The 14,352-nt window shown below is 55.7% G+C and overlaps 1 protein-coding gene across 3 annotated transcripts in view; it reads left to right on the top strand.

Annotated features, from left to right (window-relative positions):
* Positions 1-10,540: 10,540 nt before the first annotated feature.
* The window catches only part of SEZ6L (seizure related 6 homolog like), a 113,005-nt gene continuing 109,193 nt past the window's right edge, over positions 10,541-14,352 (top strand). Inside the window, exon 1 of one of the 3 annotated variants that reach the window (XM_084867604.1) lies at positions 10,541-11,037. In XM_084867604.1, the coding sequence (XP_084723730.1) occupies positions 10,947-11,037 (91 nt within the window). In that variant the 5' untranslated portion in view covers positions 10,541-10,946. The remainder of the gene's footprint in view (positions 11,038-14,352) is intronic. The other 2 variants (XM_084867603.1, XM_084867602.1) reach the window with 2 other exon arrangements.

Below are 14,352 nucleotides of genomic sequence, written 5' to 3'. Positions count from 1 at the left end.
GGTATTCGAGCTCATTTCTAAAATATCGCATTTTCAGAAAAGCATCAGCTGGAGAGAAAAAAAACATTTTGTTTCTCTTCCCCAGGTAATAGCACAAATGCAGCGAGCCTGTAAGAGGATTTCTCACAATAACAGATTAATAGACTCGAATGAGCTTATCGCGCCATTTACAGGGGACGAGTTAGGCAGAGCTGGGAAGCTTTCCGTGTGGAGACGGAGCCCCAGGGAGGACTCCCTGGGACCCAGATTCCCCCTCCCCTCCCCCCAGCAGCCGCTGAGGTCCTTCTGTGCCCCGAGGCCGCAGACAGAGAGGTCTGTCTCTGCAGCAAACCTCAGGCCAGGCCCCCATGAGGGACAGAGAGAACAGATGGAAGGGCCTGGATTGGAGTGGGTTTCACTGGTGCCTGGGAAGGTAAGCCAGGGCCGAGTTCCAGCGAGAAAAACAGAGGCAGCCACACGCAGCCCAGGCAGCTTGGGTCCCGGTGACAGATCAACGCAAAGGGACATTACATGATGCAGGAAAGGCATCGAACAGCCATTCCTGATAAAAGTCCCCATCCCGTCGGGAATAGAAAGAAATGTTTTTTATGTGATAAAGGGCACCTCTAACGAGGTGAGATGAGATGAGAAATGAAGCGAGGGAATCCATTCTCATCCTGTCCAGTCAATGTTGTGCTTGATGTTCTAGTCGGGGAAATGAAGCAAAAAAAAAAGAAAAACAGTAAGAGCGAGATAGGAAAGGTAGGGGTGAAGCTCGTGTTATTTGCAGGAGGCATGATCATCTTTGCAGAAAATCCCACGGAGTTTACAAAGAAAGAACCCTAAGGGATCTACGTGGAAGCGACTGGTAGTAAAAAGTGAGTGTGCCTGGCTGGTGTGGCTCAGTGGTTGAGCGCTGACCTGTGAACCAGGAGATCATGGTTCGATTCCCGGGTCAGCGCACATGCCCAGGTTGTGGGCTCCATCCCCAATGTGGGGCGTGCAGGAGGCAGCCGATCCATGATTCTCTCTCGTCATTGATGTTTCTATCGTTCTCTCCCTCTCCCTTCCTCTCTGAAATCAATAAAGATATATAAATATATTTTTCAAAGCAAGTTTAGCAAGGTCCATATGCAAAGACCAAATTGTATTTCTATAAACTAGGAGCAATCTGTTGGGAGTTGAAGGTAACACAACCACTATAGCATGAGGAATGGGAGTTAGTCAGTGACAGATCTGACAAAAGACAGCCAAGACTTACAATACATACCCTAAGAACTATAAAAATTGTTGAGTGAAGTTAAAGAAGGCATAAACAAATGGGAAGATTTATGGTCAGAACAGGTTTTTAAAATATATTTTTCTTGATTTCAGAGAGGAAGGGAGAGGGAGAAAGAGACAGAAACATCAATAATGAGAGAGAATCATTGACTGGCTACCTCTTGCAAGCCCCTCACTGGGGATCGAGCCTGCAACCTGGGCATGTGCTCTGACTGGGAATCGAACTGTGTCCTCCTGGTTCATAGGTCTACGCTCAACTACTGAGCCACACCGGCCAGGCTAAAACATTTACCATTGTTAAGATGTCAGTGCTGCCCGCCTTGATCCACAGATTTAATGCAAACCCACTCAAAACCTCAGCAGGCCTTTTTGCAAAAATGTACAAGAAGATTATATACTTCATAGGAAAAGACACACACTCAAAAAAAAAAAAAAAAACTAGAGCAAAAAGAATTTTGAAAAGGAACGAAATTGGAGGACCTACGCTGCTTGACGTTAAGGTGTATTATTAGTCCATAGTCATCAAGACAGTATCAGCGTGGTCCTGGCATCAAGGTAGATCCAGAATAGATGGGATAGAATCGGATTGAGAAACAGGCCCATGTATATATGGCCAATTGATTTTCAATAAAGCTGCCAAGGCCATTCAATGGGGACCAAACCATCTTTTCATTTAATGATGCTGGGACAGTTGGCTAAAACGAATCTTGACGCTTACCTCCAACCGTCCAAATAAATCATAGACCCACAGGTAAGAGCTAAAATGATAAAACTTCCAAGAGAAAAGATTTTTGGCCTCGGCTTGGTCGTATTTTTTTCTAAATGGGGTTTTGCTCCTATGAGTTATCGCAAACAGGGCTCTTTGTCCGGTCACACGCAGGAATTGGGGCGTGGGAAATACGGGCCTCACGCTGACTCCGGATCCCTACCCCGCCCTCTCCTGGTGTGTCTTTTCCTCATTTCAGGTTCCCCGAGTCAGGATGCTGTCTCCTCCTTTTGTGTCTGTTGGGAAGAGATAGCATATTATTATTTTATAATGTACATCCAGTCATGTAGATTCAAAACCTGGCCCTTTAAAAAAAAATGCTTTTATTGATTTCAGAGAGGAAGGAAGAGGGAGAGGGAGCGAAACATCAATGATGAGAGAGAATCATTCACCAGCCGCTTCCTGCATGCCCACTAGTGAGGATCCAGCACACAACCTGGGCATGTGCCCTGACCGAGAATCAAACCGTGACCTCCTGGTTCATAGGTCAATGCTCAACCACTGAGCCATGCCGGCCTGGCCAAACCTAGCTCACACTGTCTTATAATGACCAGTCTCACTAGATCCTCTCCCAGCATTCTGAAGTGGTTGTGGGGTTTTTCCTGACACTCTGTGGCAGCCTCCTTTTGGCTCTAGGTCTCTCCAAAGGTGGTTTCCTTTGCCAGGAATCATCTCCTATTCACCATCCCCTACCTTGCTTAACTCCTGTGATTCTTTCTTTCTTTCTTTCTTTCTTTCTTTCTTTCTTTCTTTCTTTTTTTTAACATATTTTTATTGATTTCAGAGAGGAAGGGAGAGAGAGAGAGAGATAGAAACATCCATGATGACAGAGAATCATGGATCAGCTGCCTCCTGCAAGTCCCCCACTGGGGATCAAGCCCACAACCCAGGCATGGGCCCTTGACCGGAATCGAACCTGGGACCTTTCAGTCTGCAGGCCAACACTCTATCCACTGAGCCAAATCAGCTAGGGCAACTCCTGAGATTCTCAATGTCTCCACCAAGCATTTGCCTCCTCACAAAAGGCTCCCGGACTCTACGTCCCACGTAGAGAGAGCCAGAGCAGCTCTCATGTCACCCGGCTCATGTCTCCCTTACGTAATTAGTTACCTAATGATGAACTCACCCCAGTGGGATGGAAACTAGAACCAAGGCTTCCTCGGGGGAAGAGTCAGGGTTTCTGGAAAGATCGCCTGCCCCACCTACACTGTTCCCACCCCCCAATGCGCCCCAAAATCTGCCAAATGGCAAGAGGCCCCCAAAATCTGGGAAAAGCCTTTGACAAGTCATCTCAGAATAGTAACAGCTTCTGTCCCAGCCAGCGCTGTCGCTGGCAGCTTAATTACGGCAATTAGGACCGACATTAAAACATGATTATAACATAAAATTGGAATTAGCCGTAGAACACATCCAAATTTTTCGGCATGCTATTGATTTTCCTCCCCACTGTTCGTCAGAGGGCTACAGGAAATCCAGAGAGAGCCGGTATCATTAAGACGGAGCCTGTGAAAATGCTCATCAGCATCTGTCTTTTGTCCGGGGCAGTGATGGGGGCGGGGGGGGGGGCGGGGGGGGGGGTCCCGGGGAACATAAACACTCGTGTTTCTTTCCCGGCCCTCAGGTGGGGCAGAACGCGCTGTCTCGTGCCTTTTAAAAAACCGAGCAGAAAAGTGAGGCACATGTAAGACATGCTTAAGCCAGAAGCGGTGAGTGGTGAGTGCACAGGAAAACGGTGAATCTCACTGGCTCAGGTGGCTGGCAGGGAGCAACCTGCTGGGAACCCCCACACATCAGGGTCCTTGCTGGGGTGCTTCCCACCCCATAGCCCTCGGCACACGTGAGGGCGCCCCGTGGAGCCGATGTGTCAAACGCCGTGGGCGTCTGTTGTTTGCACTGGGCCAGAATTTATGTTCCTGTTGTCTTTATGTTCCCATCAGCACCACAGTTCTGTTTTAAGAACCACTTCCTGGGCTTGTCAACCAAAAGGTTCCACCCTCCTCTGCCCAAGAGCTTTGATTGACACCCCCCCCTTACATACACACACACACACACACACACACACACACCCTACACACACACACACACACCACCATTTATTCCCAAAGAACGAGATACACTCAGACGCTCCACCCTCCCGCAGCCTCTCAGACCATCTGATGTTTTTCTTGCCACGTTGGTTCCATTTATTGAGCACCTACTGTGTTCCTGACGCACACCATTATACACTGGAAAAAAAAAAAAGTATGGAGCACCATAGCCATGCTCTGCTTAAGAGGGTCATGGGAGCAGGGAGGAAAGGAATCTCACCGCCAGAGTTGGGAGGGGGGTGGGGGGAATGGGTGGGAAAGGCGGGCCAGTCACACTTGAACTTGAGACAATGAGCAGCCGGGGGCCTGTCAGAGAGGCAGCAGGGAGAAGGGCAGCCCAGGGGGCGGGAACAGCATGAGCAAGGGTGGTGGCCCAGGGGGCAAGGGAATGAGGAACAGGAGAGGAACACAGAGCGGAGCCTTTGCAGAAATGCCGAGGCCCTCCGCCCTCCGATGACAGGTGCTGGGGAGCCGTGGGCGGCTGTGGGTTCAGACGCAGCCTTTAGCCTGTGCATCAGAATTCCCAGTGAGCGCAGGGAGGTGGGCATCCAGGGGAGGCAAAGCCTTTGTTTGGCAATCCCCACCCCGGAGGCAATTCTGTTCCGTTCCCTCCCATCACGGAGAAACCTGAACTTAACGGCAGAACATCACTGCCATGGTAACCGTGAGAGAAACAAACAATGCACGCGCCCGCCGTAAAGGCTGTTTATTTCTCATACCGTTATTTCAATGGGCGGGATGGCAGGGACGGGATGGAGAGCAGCAGGCTTTAATGGTGTCACTCCAAACGACTCGAAATGCTCCCAGACACTCAGACACGGGCGGGCGCTTAGATCATGCCTCTGGCCCGGAACTCCCGCTGCTTCCGAATCTCACTGCTGGGAAGCGTCACCTGCTCCCCACCCTCCCCATCCCCCTCCCATTCCCTCCCCGTGGAAGGGCGGTGTGGTCCAGTGGTTATACACTTCAGCCGGAGGTCAGACAGGCCCGGGTTTGAGTCCCACTTCTGTCACGCTTACTGACGGGTGACTGTTGGCAAATTTCGCCTGATTCTGTATCTGAAACCCCCGCTGGACTTCCTCCTGGGCCCAGACACAAACACACTGAAGAAACCCAACTAGAAAAGGGCTCTCTATGGCATGTGAGCTGCGAGTCTCACCAACCGTCTGTATAAGGCAGTCTACCTCCTCTCTGCCCGTTCCAATAGCCTTCGGAAGCACTAACACCCCTCGCTTCGTACAGACCAGGAACCGGGGGTTTGAAGGTGATGCATCAGGAGAGGGCTCTGACCGCCCCCTCAGGCATGTCTGACTCCAAAGGACCCGGGCCCCGGTGGGAGGCCCACAGCAGCCCACAGGCTTGTTCTCTGTGGTCTGAACATTGTGGGTGCCGCCATTCACAATGCTAACTGAGAATAGATACACAGCATCTTTCATTTATTTTTCTTTTGTCACCTTGCGACCCGAAAGCATAAACCCAGGGAAATCTCCCCGCCGGGTCTGCGGGAAGGTGACTGCGGGGTCCCCTCAGGGCCTGTGGGGGTGTCCTGTCTTCCAGCCTCCTCCGCGTTTCTGACATTGCACTGTTTCTCCAGCCCCTCGGCCAGCCGAGCCTCTGCAGAATGCAAACCCATCCCACAGGCTCCGCTGCCGATACACTTTCCGAGGGAAAATAGCAGCATTGTCTCCCCGTGTGGGTTCCCGTGAGCCTCCGGCACCGCTCAGGAGCCAGGGCAGGTGGTGTAGACCAGGGGTCCTCAAACTTTTTAAAGTGGGGGCCAGATCACGGTCCCTCAGAGAGCTGGAGGGCCGGACTATATGAACTACTAATTCCTACTGTAACACCTCGGCTGCGCTCACTGCCCAAAAAACCTGGCGGGCCGGGTCAGACTCCTCTGCGGGCCGCATGTGGCCCGCGGGCCATAGTTTGAAGACCCCTGGTGTAGACACACCGAGAATTTCCACGGAAACCAAAGAGGCAGGATCACTTCTTTCCAGGTGATGGGAGCAGGCTTGGTGGGGGTGGCTGCCTCACAGTGGATGGTCCCCTTGTTAGCACGGGCCTGAGTGAGACAGGACGGCCTCAGCTTCCTGCAGGGCACCGCATGGGCCAGACCAGGTTGAAATCACACCATGAGATGCCGGGTCCACGCTCTGCCTGCCTTTCAAAGGCCCAGCGTGGCTGTGTCTCCGGGGCTCTCCTATGGCTGGGGCATTTCTTTAAAACCCTGTCACTTTGAAGATGTCTCCTTTTGTATCTTAGTTCTACTCCCACAAGACAAAAGATGTTCTTCCCTTCTCCCTTCCGGATGTAAACCCTCCCCCTCAATGATGTAAACCTTCCGGGCACCAGATGTTTCTGGGAGAGAAACGTGATGCTGCCTCTGGGTGGGGCCGGAGGAGGAATAGAATGGAAACGTCCACATTGTATGCTGATGAATGGGGAGCGCAATCACCGAGGACAGACTTCCTGGTTAATTATGATCTGTGCAGACAGAGGAGGGCATCTCAGACACACCAGGACAATGGCTACCATTTATGGCAACAACCCTGCTTCAGCCCCCGACTGGCACCTGCTGGGCGCTCTCGTGGAATGTGCTCCCCCCTTCTCCCCGTTCTTCACAGGTTACCTCCATCTCACCTTTCACTTCTCTGTTGAAATGCCTCCTACTTACTCTGAGGGGCTATTTCCCGGTCATTCAACATGAACCTGCCTCATTTACTCTCCCATCGCCCTGTTTTATCTTCCCACGGAACCCAAAGCTCTCAGCAGACATTCTTATTTGTTGAAGGGTTTTCTGTGTGTCTCTCTAAGTTCCGGAGAACAAGGACTTTGTCTGGTTCATTTGTGTGTTTCCGGTGCCCAGAATAGTGCCTGGCACGTGACAGGTGCTCAGAAGATTTTTGTTCAAAGGATGGATGAATGGATAGATGGATGGATGGATAGATGTTTGGACAGATGGGCAAACAGATGGGTGGAGAGTTTACTATATGCTACGTACACAACCCTAAGTGCTTATAATAATTATCCATTTCATCGAAATGACAGCCTTTCTTTAAAACAGGTTCAGAGAGGTTAAGTCAGTTGGGCAAGGCCACACAGCTGTTAGGAGGGAAACAATTCAAATTCAAGTCTGTTGGGTTTCAAAGTCCACTGTGATCCACTCTGCTAGGCTGCTTTTCCTGGCGTAGAACATTCACCTTGGAAAGGATTTGGGTACTGGTGCTGCCAGACTTCACTGGACTGTCAGGTCTAGAGAGCAGATGATAGCACCTAGCATGGAGTTTGGCTCAGAGTAGACACTTGATAAATAGTAGGTGCTCAAACAATATTTGTAGATAGATGAGATGGAAGGATGAATTGGGGATGCGGGTGGGTGGATGGATGGATGGATAGGTGGGTAGGTGAGTGGATGGGGGAATGGATGGATAGGTGGGTGGGTGGATGGATAGATGGGTGGGTGGGTGAATGGATGGATGGATGGATGGATAGGTGGGTGGGTGGATGAATGGATGGAAGGATGGATGGATGGATGGAGGGAGGATGGATGGATGAATGGATGGGTGTATGGGGGGGGGGGGTGGATGAATGAATGGATGGATGGGGAAATAGTCCTAGAGAGCCTGCTCACCAGAGGAGGAATCAGAGCTCAGCACTCCTATCCCAGTGTTCTCTTTCTCTAAGACCAAACTTCTGAGCATGAAATTCACTGTTTTCCCCACAATCTGAACTGGGCTGCGGGATGGATCCTCTGTACAACCCTGTGAAATAAAGGCTGTTGTATCCCCGGTGCCACAGGGGTATTATCTACTTGTGTCAGTCACCCCGCATGAGCAGTGTTATTTCTGTCCCTTTTTATCAGCAGAGGAAAAGAAGGGCCGGGAAGGTTAAATCTTGCCCTTCTTCCACAGCAGGGGAAGCGAGGCCACGCCTTGTCTCCCCTGGACCGGTTTTCCCTGCACAGGAGCCGGCACAGGCAGCAGAGAGAGTTGTGGGCACATCACCTGCTCTGCAGAGATGCTGGGGGTTCCTCTCGGGGAGCTGTGGGGAGCAGAGGGCCCCCAGGGCACCGGAATCCAGGCCAGAGGTGTCCTGTGGTCATAGCGAGAGTACACAAGCCGGGACAAAAGGGAGACCAAGTCCCTTTGCCTCCCCGAGCCTCAGTTTCTTCATCTGTAATGAGCATCAAAAATGAGACGGGGAAGATTTGCTTCAGAATTCCATTCCTATCATGGGCCTTCTTCTTTAAAAAAGAAAACAGAGCCGAAACTGGTTTGGCTCAATGAATAGAGCGTCAGCCTACGGACTCAAGGGTCCCGGGTTCGATTCCGGTCAAGGGTATGCACCTTGGTTGCGGGCACATCCCCAGTAGGGGGTGTGCAGGAGGCAGCTGATCGATATTCTCTCTCATCGATGTTTCTAACTTTCTATACCTCTCCCGTCCTCTCTGTAAAAAAAATCAATAAAATATATTGTTTTTAAAAGAAAACAGACAAAAAAAACAAACAAACCAAAAGCAACAACACACCTCTTAATATGAGACAAATGGAATGAATAAGTCCCTGCCCATATATTCAATGGGTAACGGTCTATGGTGTCACTTCTTCCATATGAGATACTGGCGTGCAAGCAATGATCTCGTGGCTCTCGGCCTTGACCGAACGGATTGACTCGGCTCAGATGCAGCCTGCTGGTCAGAAGGAGGGTGTCCGCACCAGAGAACAGCCGCCGGAGGATGGCACATCCGATTCTGGAAAGCAGCGTGTTGACTCAGACTGGAGCCTGCTGGGTGCCACTACTTCCCGGCCAAGTGACCTCAGCTGGGCCGTGGACTCTCCCTGTGGCTCCCACGGAGACACCCACACCTCACGGCCATGACACTGAAATGAGGGGCCAGGCGCTGTGCAGACACAGCAGAGGCCCCTGGCTAGCGGGAGCTGCGTAGGAACACGCGTGTTTGTTTTCTTTGCCTCAACGTGTGGCGCTGGCCTGTCTGTGTTTCTCTCCCTCGCTTGCTCTCTCTCCCTTTCCCTCCGCCTCCCTCGCTCTACCTTTCCACTCAACAAGGATCTCTGTGCACCTGCTGCACATCCACCCTGTGCAGCCAATCAAGAAGGCCATCGAGGTCACGCCCCCAAAAACACAGCTCCCAGCCCAACACAGCAAAGCCAGGGAGGGCCTCAGCTCCCCCAGCGGAGGGGTAAGGCTTATGCACCCCTCCCCTCAGCACCCCCTCTCTGAAAACCAACTGGCTTTGCTGCCAGGAACTGGAACTTGGCAGAGCTCAGGAGAGGGTTTCATTCGGGTGCTCTCTGTCCCCCAGAACCTAATGCAGGGCTGGACCTGTGGTGAGTGCCCTGCAAAGGAGCATGGAGTGACTGAATGAACGCGGGAAGGGGGCCGCTTCGGGGGGAAGATGGGGAGGTCTTTTGATTCCCTGGGTCACAGAGCTTCCTCTCCTCCCTTGTCCTCCTCCACCCAGCACCCTCCTTCTCCCCCCTCCCCCCCCCCCCCATTCTGTACAGGGACTCCCAGCTCACCACTCTGCAGCAGCGGCTGCAACCTTCTCTCCATCTGCTCCCTCTGCCTGCTCAGGCTGCCTGCTAGATAGGGTGGCGAGGTGGAGTCCGGGGAGGGAGGAGAGGGCTTCTGTTTGCAGGGGGAGTGGGGCGGGGGGGGGGGCGGGGGGAGGCCGGGGGAGACCTAGGGAGCTGGCTGGGTTCCCAAAGCTAGTCCACCCCTTCTCCAAGCCTGTCCCATCCAGCCCTTGGCTAATGCCTGTCCCCAAACACCACCCCCACCCCCACCCCCACCTCCATTTGTGGAGAAAAGTCAAGTTGCTGAAAATCAGGGCCTGATACCAGCAAGGCAGATGGGGGTGGGGATGGGGGGACGGGGGGCCTTGAACTCCAGCTCAGACTGGGAAGGGGCTGCAGCAGGGGCAAGGGGCTGGGTCCTGGTGTCCAGGTGCCCCTGGGGGGGTGTGTGTGAAGGGTGGCACTCGGGTGAGAACAGAGAGGCAGTGGTTTTACAGTCTCCGGGTGGGCTCCGGAGGGGCACGCGGGCCTCGGGTCCTGGAGACACCATTCTGCAGCCATGTGTAACGGTCCAGAGAGACGGATGGCTCTTAGGAGATCCACCGAGTCTGAGACTTCCTAGGTCATGGGGAGGACTCCCTTCTGAAACCCGGGAGGGCTGGCAGGGAAGAGGGGGGCCGATGGGGGCCGGGAGGGCTGGCTACAGCGGAGACACCTGGACTTGGGGTCCCCTATGGAAGGCCGAGAGGGCGAGGGTGAGCTCCAGGCTGCTCAGGGCCTTCGCCTGCTCCCGGTCTGGAAAGAGGTCCGGACACGCTCCAGCCTCGCCGGGCGGGCGCCGGGCCCGGGGAGCCCCCGCCGGGAGGCAGCGCCCCGCCGCCGGGACGCAGGGAGCCGCGGCGGTAAACTTTGCGGGGCGCGGCGCCCCTCTCCCCGCCGCCCGCCCCTCCCTCCCTCCCTCCCTCCCTCCCTCCCCCGCACTCGCTCCGCACAGCCCGGCCCGGCCCCTCCCTCCCTCCCCCGCCCGCTCCGCCCGCCCGCCCGCCGGCTCCTCCTCATCCCGCCCGCCCGCCCCGCACAGCTCGGCGGCCGGAGGAGCGTTCCGTTCGCGGGCTGAGCGCACCGCCCGGCTCGTCCGCCCGCCCGGGGGCTCGGCGGCTGCCCGGCCCGCACCCCCGCCCCCGCTGCCGCCTCTCCGCCCCGCTCGCCGCCCGCCCCTCCCTCCGCTCCCGCGGGCTCCGGAGCCGTCCGCCGCCCGCAGCCCGGGCTCCGCGCGCCCCGCTCCCCGCAGCCACGATGCCCGCGGCCCGGCCGCCCCGGGGACTCGCCGGGGTCCCGCTGCTCCTCGCGCTGCTGCTGGGGGGCCCCGCGGCCGCCCTGGCCGGAGGTGAGCGCCGGGCGGGGAGGGGTCGGGCGGAGGGAGGAGGGGGCAAAGTTGTAGCGAGTGTGTGTGGCGGGGGAGGAGGTTGGGGTCGCGGCCGGCCCGGGCCCCCCACTGGGATGGGGATGGGGATGGGGATGGGGATGGGGATGGGGATGGGGATGGGGATGGGGAGCGGGGCGGCTGCCCCCATGGGGGGCCTGGCGCCGTGTCCCCCCCGGCCCGCTGGCGGAGTGGAGGCGGGGGTGGGTCTGGAGGACTCGGCTGATCCCCCCCTTTGCAGCCCCCCCCCCCGCCCCGAGAACCTCTTTGGAGAGTGGGTGGCTCCGATCCCCAGATTCCCGAGCTCCTCCCCGCGGCTGCACCGGGGCTGGCGCCAGGGAATTCTCCCCTTTTCTGGGATGAGAAGCGGGGATGGGGGCTGAGGGGGGGGGGGGGGTGACCCGCTCTGCAACTGAGGACTGGACTCCCCACTGCTGGCACCGCGCTGCTCCCTCCCGCTCCCGGACTCCATGCCCCCCCCACCTGGGATGTGGGGGGGGGGAGGGGTGTGCCCAGGGCCCGGGTTGTAGGACCTGTCTCCGCCAAGTGTCTGTCTGTCTGGGAGCTGGACTTGGGTGTGGCTTTTGCCTGGAGGCCCCCTGGAGGGGGCTCAGGGCTCCCCGAACTTGGCCCGGGCGCCCTGGGGTGGCATGGGGGAGAGGAGATGTTGGGTCACAGCCGGGGAACCTGAGCGGACTCCGCCCCCCCCTCCCCTGCTTTCTCCCCATCACGCTCTCTCTGGTTTTGGAAAACACTATTAGGAATTGGGGGAGGGGTGCTCGGTGCTCGTCTCGCCCCCCAAGTGCTGGCCCATCGGCCCGGCTTCTCCCCAGACCGGAGCCGCACCCTCTCCTCCATCCCGCTCTGAGGTCCCCTCTCCCCAGAAAAAGTTGGGGAGGAGGTTCCTAGGGAGGGAGGGGGACAGTGCCTGACTCACCCCAAGCCGAGGGTGAGCTGGAGGGTCGGGTCAGGTCACTGGGAGACACCCTGTCTCTCCCGAAAGGTCCCACTCACTCCCTTTGCCAGAAGCGCGCTCCCCGCGTGGGGGAAGCAGGCAGGTGCAGGGGCTGCCCGGGCTGGAGGGCTGGGGACCATCCTGGAGCGCGCACCCCTCTGCCTGCACCGCCCTGACCTGGGGCTGATGCTGAGGGACAGGCGGACCCCTTCTCCCCGCAGGGCGCACCCCTACTTTCAGCACCAGAGTCCACTGACAGCTCTCTGCGCCCTGGGCCTCAAAGCTCTGGGTCCCTTTCCCTTCCACTCCTCCTCCCCAAGGCCTGGAGTGCCCTCCTCAGCATCCATCAGGCATTTTTATCCCCCACCCCCATCCCCACCTCCATCCCCTATAAACGGGGAGGCAGGCGTGCAGAGCAAGGGAAATAATTCATTCATCGCCTTCCGTTTAACAAAGCCTATCATTGAAGAACCACCCCCCCCCCCCCCCCGCCCCTCAGCAGGCCATCCTGGTCCCCGTGCACCCCGGGCCTGGATGGGTTCCCTGGTTGGAAAGACGGGAGGAGAGACTCTGGTTAAATAAATCGTCTCCACCACAGCAGGCCCTTCCTTAATTAGCTGTCTCTTTTCCAACAATGGCTGGGTGGCCTTGAGCGGAGTCCAGATCTCCCTCCTCCCTCCGCGCCTCCTCCGCTGTGAGTCTGTGTTGTCACACACACACACACACACACACACTCTCACACACTCACACACACACACACACACACACACACACACACGGTGCCTCCCAAGATCACAGTCTTCCACACACCACCCTCCAGGGGGAAAAAAAAAAAAGAAAAAAAGAAAGACATGTCTCCACGACACATTCTGAATGGTTCTCCGAGACCAGGGTTCCCCCCACCCTGCTCGCTTTGCTGGCTCCCCACACACCATGGGCGCCTGCTCATGTGAAAAGGCGTTTTTTGCTCTTGTTTCTCCTAACTCCACACGCCGGCTGGCCGGCATATATATTTTTAATTAACTTCGGGCCACCACCCAATTAAAGCCAACCCAATGCTGTCCTTCGGAAGCCTCATTAATAAGCCCAGCTGTTGTGACTGGGAGCGTCTGAGTCATGAGGAGGGAGGGAGGGGGGAGGAGGGGGAGGGGGGCCACTGGGCCTTGCGGGTTCTGAGGGTGCATTGGGAAACAATGGACCTTACCCCCTCGTCTCCCCCCCCCCCCCAATAAATTCTAGTTTTTAACGTGGAGTTCAACTTCCAAGAATGTCAGGTGGAGGAGGGCCGGGCCGGTCCGCTGACTCTGCCAGGCCAGCGGGTCCTCCTGTGTGTGCAGTGCAGGGAGGGAATCTCTAAGTACTTGACAGGGGGGACTTGTTGCTACATTCTCATGCCGGTCACGTGACTCCCCGGGCCATTTTCGCTGTGAGGCATGAATAAGTATAAAGTGTAACTTGTTTTTTTGAAGAGGCTTCTTATTGTCTGCGATAGGCACATGGGGAATAATTGTGGCGACGTGCTAAGACTGCAGAGCCTGGCTGTAATAATTTCTTTGCTTTTTTTTTTTTTCTTCTTCTTCTTCTTTTCCTTTCTCTCTCTTGAATTAATAAAGCAAATTGAATAGTGCTCAACACGCTCGGATTTGCGGCTTCCTCCGAGTCCCTAATGTGCGTTGTTGTTAGATTCACTTAAAGCCCATTTTCATTATGGATCGTGGTTCTCTCCCAGGGAGGGTTGGCGGCCTCTGCCAGGCGTGAGGGATTCCTCTTGTCTTCCCCGGGGGGCCAGGTTAGACATCGGGAAAATCATGTGGTGTGATTCTTGATCATAGTGGCTTGTTTTCTGGTTTTGCTCGCCGGTCCATTCCTGCTAGTCAAAAAGCTATATTCCAGAGGGCTGATTGGGGCCACCATCTCCGCAGCACGCCTGTGCCGCAGGCCTCCACTAGGGGCGCTCTCAGCTATGGTCGGTGGCTGAGGGCAGAGGAGGTGGATGCTGTCCCTGGAGCCAGCCACCAGGTGTGTGCGATGCCAAAGGTCAGCAGAACGGAGCTCTGATGAGCTTGGAGATGACCTCGCTATTGCCTCTGCCCTGTCCCTTTCTGCTGACCGCCGTGGATTCTTGTTTCTCAGGGAGATATTGCCGAGGACGCGGTGTGTGCTGTGCAAAGGGGGAAGGAGCGGTGGAAAGGGCAGGAGGACGCGCTGAGAAAGGCATCATGGGAATAGAGTTCAGCGGCCCTTTTTATTCCAGTGGGTGCTTCCTTCATGGACCCAAGATAAAAAAACAAAAACCAACAACAACAACAAACAAACAAACACGC

Source organism: Pipistrellus hanaki (assembly GCF_964339955.1).
Source record: "Pipistrellus hanaki genome assembly, chromosome: 19".
NCBI lineage: Eukaryota > Metazoa > Chordata > Mammalia > Chiroptera > Vespertilionidae > Pipistrellus > Pipistrellus hanaki.
The sequence above is the reverse complement of the archived record's forward strand: the minus strand, read 5'-3'. Positions and strand labels throughout refer to the sequence as shown.